Raw genomic sequence first — 8,698 nt, 5'->3', positions numbered from 1 at the left:
GAATGGAAGTTAAAACAGTGCAAAGTGCATAAGAGAGAAAGAGATTAAAAGAGCAGGTTTATAAACAAGTGCAGTCAGTGAGCAGCAGCCCTCCAATCCTGAATTTAAACTGATCAATCAGAATAAAATGATCTAATTCTGTGATTATAACCTAATGACTTGACTTGTGTTTACATTTTGCCATGGTCTGAATACTGTTGCTTTAGTCATTGTTCATTTGAGAACTATGCATACCGGTATTATAAAACAATCAAATATATGTTTCATTTAACGCATGTTTAAGGTAATGAGGTAGGTCCTTTTCTGGGGGAAAATATGATTTATAGAGCGTTATGGTTTATAATGCCATCTAGCGTCCGATTGACCTCTTAACAACTTGAAGTAAGACAAGAAGAAAAACTACAACTACCATGATCCCATAACCAACGTCGTACGTTTTGGGCGTTTCCGAAAGTTCCCCGGATGAAGTTGTGATTGACTGTTACACGGCTAAGAAGTTGAGCTCTAGTCGAGAGGTGGTAAGATAAACAACACTTTTTTTAAATATAGATCATTCTTGCAAACTATTGTTTTACCTATATGTATACTAACAATTATTATTATGGCTAATAACTGCTTTAATTGTTTTTAGGAAGTCTAAACTTTGAGAAACTCCACATGCTTGCTTGCTAGCACGCTAGCTAGCTAACGTTAGGTCCTTAGCGTTCCATCTAGCTGGCTGGCTGGTATGGGTGCGCCCAAAAGTTGACGACCTAGGATACCAAATTATTGTTGTCTAACTTTCTCAGGCTTTCCATTTTATCATAGTTAAATCATTGTACTTAACTAGTACATTGTTAATTAAAAGAAAATATTTGATTTGATAATTAAAATAATAATAATAATAATAATAATCAAAACAAACAACAGTCAATGCGCTGCTAATGGTTTATTCTCTCTCCCCTCCTCCCCTCTTTCTCCCCCTCCTTCCCTCACTTTCTCCCCCTCCTTCCCTCACTTTCTCCCCCTCCTTCCCTCTCTTTCTCCCCCTCCTTCCCTCTCTTTCTCCCCCTCCTTCCCTCTCTTTCTCCCCCCCTTCCCTCTCTTTCTCCCCCTTCCCTCTCTTTCTCCCCCTCCTTCCCTCTCTTTCTCCCCCCTCCTTCCCTCTCTTTCTCCCCCTCCTTCCCTCTCTTTCTCCCCCTCCTTCCCTCTCTTTCTCCCCCTCCTTCCCTTTCTCCCTCACCCCTCCTTCCCTCTCCCCCTCCTTTCCACTCTCTCTCTCCCCCCTCCTTTCCTTTCTCTCCCCCCTCCTTCCCTATTTCTCTCACCCCCTCCTCTTTCCCTCCCTCTCTCTCCCCCCCTCCTTCCCTCTCTCTCTCCCCCCATCCTTCCCTCTCTCTCTCCCCCCCCTTCCCCCTCTCTCTCCCCCCTCCTTCCCCCTCTCTCTCCCCCCTCCTTCCCCCTCTCTCTCCCCCCCTCCTTCCCTCTCTCTCCCCTTCCCTTCCCTCTCTCTCCTCCTTCCCTCCTTCCCTCTCTCTCTCCCTCCTTCCCTCTCTCTCTCCCCCCCTCCTTCCCTCTCTCTCTCCCCCTCCTTCCCTCTCTCCCCCTCCTCTCTCTCCCTCCTTCCCTCCTTCCCTCTCTCTCTCTCTCTCTCCCCCTTCCTTCCCTCTCTCTCCCCCTCCTTCCCTCTCTCTCTCCCCCTCTCCCCCTCTCTCTCCTTCCTCCCCCCTCCTTCCCTCTCTCTCTCTCCTTCCCTCTCTCTCTCCCCCCTCCTTCCCTCTCTCTCTCCCCCTCCTTCCCTCTCTCTCTCCCCCTCCTTCCCTCTCTCTCTCCCCCCTCCTTCCCTCTCTCTCTCTCCCCCTCCTTCCTTCTCTCTCTCTCCCCTCCTTCCCTCTCTCTCTCTCCCCTCCTTCCCTCTCTCTCTCTCCCTCTTCCCCTCTCCTCTCTCTCCTTCCCTCCTTCCATCTCTCTCCTTCCCTCTTTTATCCTCTCTCTCCATCCTTCCCTGTCAAGGGGCTTTATTGTCATGGGAAACATGTGTTAACATTGCCAAAGCGAGTGAAATTGATAATAAACAAAAGTGAAATAAACAATAAAAAGTGAACAGTAAATATTACACTCCCACAAGATCCAAAAGAATAAAGACATTTCAAGTGTCATAGTCTATATACAGTGTTGAAACGATGTGCATATAGTTTAAGTACAAAAGGGAAAATAAATTAACATAAATATGGATTTACGATGGTGTTTGTTCTTCACTGGTTGCCCTTTTCTTGTGGCAACAGGTCACACATCTTGCTGCTGTGATGGCACACTGTGGTCTGTGTAATCTGAGGGAAATATGTGTCTCTATTGTTATACATTTGGCAGGAGGTTAGGAAGTGATTTCAGTTTCCACTTCATTTTGTGGGCAGTGTGCACATAGCCTGTCTTTAGAGAACCAGTTCAGCCGACGGAGACCTTTTTCAATAGCAAGGCTGTGCTGTCAATAGCAAGGCTGTGCTGTCAATTGCAAGGCTGTGCTGTCAATTGCAAGGCTGTGCTGTCAATTGCAAGGCTGTGCTGTCAATTGCAAGGCTGTGCTGTCAATTGCAAGGCTGTGCTGTCAATAGCAAGGCTGTGCTGTCAATAGCAAGGCTGTGCTGTCAATAGCAAGGCTGTGCTGTCAATAGCAAGGCTGTGCTGTCAATAGCAAGGCTGTGCTGTCAATAGCAAGGCTGTGCTGTCAATAGCAAGGCTGTGCTGTCAATAGCAAGGCTGTGCTGTCAATAGCAAGGCTGTGCTGTCAATAGCAAGGCTGTGCTGTCAATAGCAAGGCTGTGCTGTCAATAGCAAGGCTGTGCTGTCAATAGCAAGGCTGTGCTCACTGAGTCTGTACATAGTCAAGGCCTTCCTTAATTTTTTGGGGTCACTTACAGTGGTCAGGTATTCTGCCGCTGTGTACTCTCTGTTTAGGACCAAATAGCATTATAATTTGCTCAGTTTGTTTGTTGATTGTTTCCAATGTGTCAAGTATTTATCTTTTTGTTTTCTCATGATTTGGTTGGGTCTAATTGTGTTGCTGTCCTGGGGCTCTGTGGGGTGTGTTTGTGAACAGAGCCCCAGGACCAGCTTGCTTAGGGGACTTTTCTCCAGGTTCATCTTTCTGTATAGGATAGTTTTGTTATGGAAGGTTTGGGAATCTCTCTCCCCCTCCTTCTCTCTCTCTCCCCCCCTCCTTCTCTCCCTCTCTCCCCCTCCTTCTCTCTCTCTCTCTCTCCCCCCCCCTCCTTCTCTCTCTCTCTCTCTCTCCCCCTCCTTCCCTCTCTCTCCTTCTTCTCTCTCTCCTCTCTCTCTCTCTCCCCCCTCCTTCTCTCTCTCTCCCCCTCTCTCTCTCTCTCTCTCTCCCCCTCTCTCTCTCTCTCTCTCTCCCCCCCCTCCTTCTCTCTCTCTCTCTCTCTCCCCCTCCTCTCTCTCTCTCTCTTCTCTCTCTCTCTCTCTCTCTCTCTCTCTCTCTCCCCTCTCTCTCTCTCTCTCTCTCTCTCCCCCTCCTCTCTCTCTCTCCTCCTCTTCTCTCTCTCTCTCCCCCTCCTCCCCCTTCTCTCTCTCTCCCCTGATGTGATTAATGAGGAGTTGGTCCAGTCTCTCTCTCTTGGTCTCTCTCTCTCTCCCCTTCTCTCTCTCTCCCCTCCTCTCTTATTATGATGTTAAAAAATATTTGTTGGTCTGATGTGATATCCCTCCTGTGATTAATGAGGAGTTGGTCCAGTTGGTCTCTCTCTCCCCCTCCTTCTCTCTCTCTCTCCCCCAGTCCTTCTCTCTCTCTCTCTCCAGTTGGTCTGATCCTTCTCTCTCTCTCCCCCTCCTCCTCTTATGTGGATGATGTTAAAAAATTATTTGTTGGTCTGATGTGATATCCAGACTGAGGAGTTGGTCCAGTTGGTCTGATGTGATTAATGAGGAGTATCCAGACGCTGCACTTGATGAATTTATGGAATTGCTTCTTCCAACTATTACCAAACATGCACCTGTTAATGAATAATTAGAAGAAGAACTGTTCAGGCTGTTAATTAATAACTTTTCAGGCACCACGGATTGACAAGGAATTGAAATGGTTGACAGGGATGGGCTAATATGAGGTCCCACAGTTGACAGTGCATGTCAGAGTAAAAACCAAGCCACGAGGTCAAAGGACTTGTCCGTAGCGCTCCGAGACAGGATGGTGTCGAGGCACAGATCTGGGGAAGGATACCAAAACATGTCTGCAGCATTGAAGGTCCCCGAGAACACAGTGGCCTCCATCATTCTGAAATGGAAGAAGATTGGAACCACCAAGACTCTTCCTAGAGCTGGCCACCCGGCCAATCTGAGCAGTCTGCCTACGGCGGCCTCTCTCAATAGCAAGGCCATGCTCACTGACTCTGTACATAATCAAATCTTTCCTTAATTGTGGGTCAGTCACAGTGGTCAGGTATTCTGCCACTATGTACTCTCTGTTTAGGGCCAAATAGCATTCTAGTTTGCTCAGTTTTCTTGTGTTTTCTTTCTCCAATTTGTCAAGTAATTATCTTTTTATTTTCTCATTATTTGGTTTGTTCTAATTGTGTTCTCTCTCTCTCTCTCCTCACGACTCTCTCTCTCTCTCGCGACTCTCTCTCTCCTCACGACTCTCTCCTCACGACTCTCTCTCTCTCTCTCCTCCTCGACTCTCTCTCTCTCTCCTCACTCTCTCTCTCTCTCCTCCTCACGACTCTCTCTCTCTCCTCACGACTCTCTCTCCTCTCCTCACGACTCTCTCTCTCTCTCTCTCCCTCACGACTCTCTCTCTCTCTCTCCCTCACGACTCTCTCTCTCTCACGACTCTCTCTCTCTCCTCACGACTCTCTCTCTCTCTCACGACTCTCTCTCTCTCTCTCTCTCTCTCTCTCTCTCTCTCTCTCTCTCTCTCTCCTCACGACTCTCTCTCTCTCTCTCTCTCTCCTCCACGACTCTCTCTCTCTCTCTCTCTCTCCACGACTCTCTCTCTCTCTCTCTCCTCTCACGACTCTCTCTCTCTCTCTCCTCACGACTCTCTCTCTCTCTCTCTCCTCCTCCGACTCTCTCTCTCTCTCTCTCTCCTCTCTCTCTCTCTCTCTCTCACGACTCTCTCTCTCTCTCTCTCACGACTCTCTCTCTCCTCTCTCTCTCTCTCTCTCTCTCTCTCTCTCTCCTCACGACTCTCTCTCTCTCTCTCCCTCACGACTCTCTCTCTCTCTCTCCTCCTCACGACTCTCTCTCTCTCTCTCTCACGACTCTCTCTCTCTCCTCCACGACTCTCTCTCTCTCTCCTCTCTCTCTCTCCTCACGACTCTCTCTCTCCTCTCGACTCTCTCTCTCTCTCTCCTCCTCACGACTCTCTCTCTCTCTCACGACTCTCTCTCTCTCTCTCTCTCTCTCTCTCTCTCTCTCTCTCCTCACGACTCTCTCTCTCTCTCTCCTCACGACTCTCTCTCTCTCTCTCTCACGACTCTTTCTCTCTCTCTCCTCACGACTCTTTCTCTCTCCTCTCTCTCTCTCTCTCTCTCTCTCACGACTTTCTCTCTCTCTCCTCACGACTCTCTCTCTCTCTCCTCACGACTCTCTCTCTCCTCACGTCTCTCTCTCTCTCCTCACGTCTCTCTCTCTCTCTCTCTCTCTCTCCTCACGTCTCTCTCTCTCTCCTCACGTCTCTCTCTCTCTCCTCACGACTCTCTCTCTCCTCCTCTCTCTCTCCTCACGACTCTCTCTCCTCACGACTCTCTCTCTCTCTCTCTCACGACTCTCTCTCTCTCTCCTCACGACTCTTTCTCTCTCTCCTCACGACTTTTCTCTCTCTCTCCTCACTTCTCTCTCTCTCCTCACTTCTCTCTCTCTCCTCACTTTTCTCTCTCTTCTCTCTCTCTCTTTTCTCTCTCACTCACTCTCTCTCTCTCCACACTTCTCTCTCTCTCTCTCTCTCTCTCTCTCTCTCCAGGTTCTGCAGCCCGTGTGTTCTTAGGAAGGCAGAATGCAGACCATGAAGTGTGTAGTGGTGGGGGACGGTGCTGTGGGTAAAACATGCCTCCTCATCTCCTACACCACCAATGCTTTCCCAGAGGAGTACATCCCCACCGTGTTCGACAACTACAGCGCCCAGGTTCACCTGTGTTTTCCCCTGTCTGTGTGTTCGTCTGCCTGTGTGTGTTTTTTACAGCTGTGTTTTTACATCTCTGTGTATGTGTGTGTGTGTCGCAGATGACGGTAGATGGTCGCAGCATCAGCCTCAACCTGTGGGACACAGCCGGACAAGAGGAGTACGACCGCCTCCGTACTCTCTCCTACCCCCAATCCAACGTCTTCGTCATCTGTTTCTCCATCGGGAGTCCTTCCTCCCACGCCAACGTCCGCCACAAGTGGCACCCGGAGGTGTCTCACCACTGCCCCAGCGTGCCCATCCTCCTAGTGGGGACCAAGAGGGACCTGAGGAGTGATGGGGAGACAGTGAAGAAGCTGAAGGAGCAGGGTTTAGCTCCCACCACACAGCAACAGGGGAACAGCATGGCTAAGCAGATAGGAGCGGTGAAGTACATGGAGTGTTCTGCTCTGACACAGGAAGGGGTCAGGGAAGTGTTCAGCGAGGCAGTACGGGTCGTGTTGTATCCCATTACCAAAAAGAATGCCAAGAAGTGTGTACTGTTGTAATGGAATGGGTTGGTGACTGGGACACGGATGGAGAGAGTGAGGAGAAAAGACTGGAGAGAGACTATGACGGGGAGCAAGTTTGAGTTTGTTGGAGGAGATGGACTCAGGCCCCTCTGCCTGTAAAGACTCTTGATTCAGCTCACTTCTCTCCTTCCTCCAGTACCCTCAAAATCAAATCAGGACCTCAAAGCCAGTTCCACTGCATTTATTTTGTTCCTTCTTACTCTCTAATCAGGGAAAGCTTTAGACCTGGGACACCAGGTGTGAGCAATTCATAATCCGGCAGAACTGAAAACCAGTTGTAGTCTGGACCTCGTAGGGTCAGAGTTGAATACCCTGTCTCTATTCTTTTCCTCTCTTGCAGAGTTTAATCCACTTCTCATTGTATCACCAAAGTGACTATGCCAACAGAGCTGCAGGGGAGCTCCCCAGTCTGCTCAAACTCCTAATAATATTATCTATTGATATCACTTGATTTGTAGCAATGTTCGAAAAGATGCTTCTGCCTTAGCTAATACAATCGGTCTATTTTGTTTTGTGCAATCCCTTCTTGTTAAGATGTTCCATAATGACAGATCCCCAACCTGATAGAGCTGGAGAGACGAGCTCTGCTTTAGTATAAAGGTATCCACTCCCTCCATCACAGCCTATCCAGTCAGCTATTCAGGATACCCATCGAGTACTGTTGAAACCACACCTGGAAATAGCCTATAGGTTTTGGGCATCTTGTTTTGTGCAGCTCTCTGCTTTAGCTAGGTGTCCAGTTTGCCTTCTTAATTTACCTCCAAATGACCCTAAACCTTCTTAATTTACCTCCAAATGACCCTAAACCTTCTTAATTTACCTCCAAATGACCTTAAACCTTCTTAATTTACCTCCAAATGACCCTAAACCTTCTTAATTTACCTTCAAATGACCCTAAACCTATTTAATTTACCTCCAAATGACCCTAAACCTATTTAATTTACCTCCAAATGACCCTAAACCTTCTTAATTTACCTTCAAATGACCCTAAACCTATTTAATTTACCTCCAAATGACCCTAAACCTATTTAATTTACCTTCAAATGGACATTAGCCTAATGCAATTATGATGCAAGGGCCAAATCAACGAGGTTGTGGGCAGACATTTTAAAATCAATGAATCGAATGGTTGGATGAATGTTGTGAGTTTTTATGATTAATGCTGACAAGAATGATGGAACGACAGAGATATCAGATTGTTGGTTCCGGTTATTTATGCAAATGACATTTTATGTGCCTTATTGTATGATATTTGATTTTTAAATTTTATCTACCTTTTAAAAAAAAATGTAGATGTACATGCATTAGATCCCAAAATGATTGTATTAGAAATATGTTGTGTGTACTAGTCTCTGGGAGTAACTCCACATTACATCCTCTCAGAAGAACCTAAGCTTCTTTCAGAAGGTGCCATGAAACAAATCTTTTGATTTGACGCGACGTTTCCTCCCTTTGGGGCCGACGCGGAACCGACACGGAACCGGATGTAGAGCTGACATCAGAGAGGTGGTGTGGGTGTTGTGGTGTGAACTTGTGTTCACAGCCTTCAGCGTTTGCCACTAGAATGTGATTTATGCTACAGCCTATAGGATGCTGGTAAATGAGTGGTGGGGTGATAACTGACAACGGCAGCAGGAAGTAGGGCTCAGATTCCAATAACTGTACATTGTTTAGGCTTGTCTTTTTATTTCTGCATCTTTTTATTAAATGAATGAACCATGGGTGGTTTTTATAGTCTGGAAAGGGTATCATACTGAAAATGTACAGGGCCAAACCTTCTGAAGATCTATTTAAGTGTGCATCACAAATGGCACACTACTCCCTTTTCTAGTGCATTACATAAGTAATCAGGGTGTCATTTGGGACTTAGTGTATGAAAGCCTAAACCAAGAGAGCAATAAAACCTCATTCCTTTTTTATTCCAAAAAAATATTTTTAAATCAATTTATTCAGGTGATCAGCTGTTAGTTTGAATGTAAACCTAACCAAAATCAGTCATGTGACTGCTCTTCTATGT

At 47.0% G+C, this 8,698-nt stretch overlaps 1 protein-coding gene across 2 annotated transcripts; it reads left to right on the top strand.

Moving 5' to 3' along the window:
* The first annotated feature begins 442 nt into the window (after positions 1 to 442).
* On the top strand, positions 443 to 8,402 carry LOC112239387 (rho-related GTP-binding protein RhoG). 2 transcript variants are annotated; one of them, XM_024407854.2, is made up of 3 exons: positions 443 to 518; positions 5,951 to 6,112; positions 6,211 to 8,402. In XM_024407854.2, exons 2-3 carry the CDS (start codon positions 5,984 to 5,986, stop codon positions 6,655 to 6,657), a joined length of 576 nt encoding a protein of 191 aa, XP_024263622.1. In that variant the 5' UTR covers positions 443 to 518; positions 5,951 to 5,983; the 3' UTR covers positions 6,658 to 8,402. The 2 variants fall into 2 exon arrangements, with proteins under 2 accessions (XP_024263622.1, XP_042181951.1); XM_042326017.1 differs by having other exon boundaries at positions 460 to 515.
* Positions 8,403 to 8,698: the final 296 nt, after the last annotated feature.

Source organism: Oncorhynchus tshawytscha, linkage group LG08, assembly GCF_018296145.1.
Source record: "Oncorhynchus tshawytscha isolate Ot180627B linkage group LG08, Otsh_v2.0, whole genome shotgun sequence".
NCBI lineage: Eukaryota > Metazoa > Chordata > Actinopteri > Salmoniformes > Salmonidae > Oncorhynchus > Oncorhynchus tshawytscha.
The sequence above is the reverse complement of the archived record's forward strand: the minus strand, read 5'-3'. Positions and strand labels throughout refer to the sequence as shown.

What these genes read in the sequence shown, in the direction of transcription:
- LOC112239387 (XM_024407854.2), top strand. Translation starts at nt 5,984, where the DNA reads ATGCAGACCATGAAGTGTGTAGTGGTGGGGGACGGTGCTGTGGGTAAA. An exon ending in TCGACAACTACAGCGCCCAG is followed by an intron (nt 6,113 to 6,210) that starts GTTCACCTGTGT and finishes TGTGTGTCGCAG; the next exon opens with ATGACGGTAGATGGTCGCAG.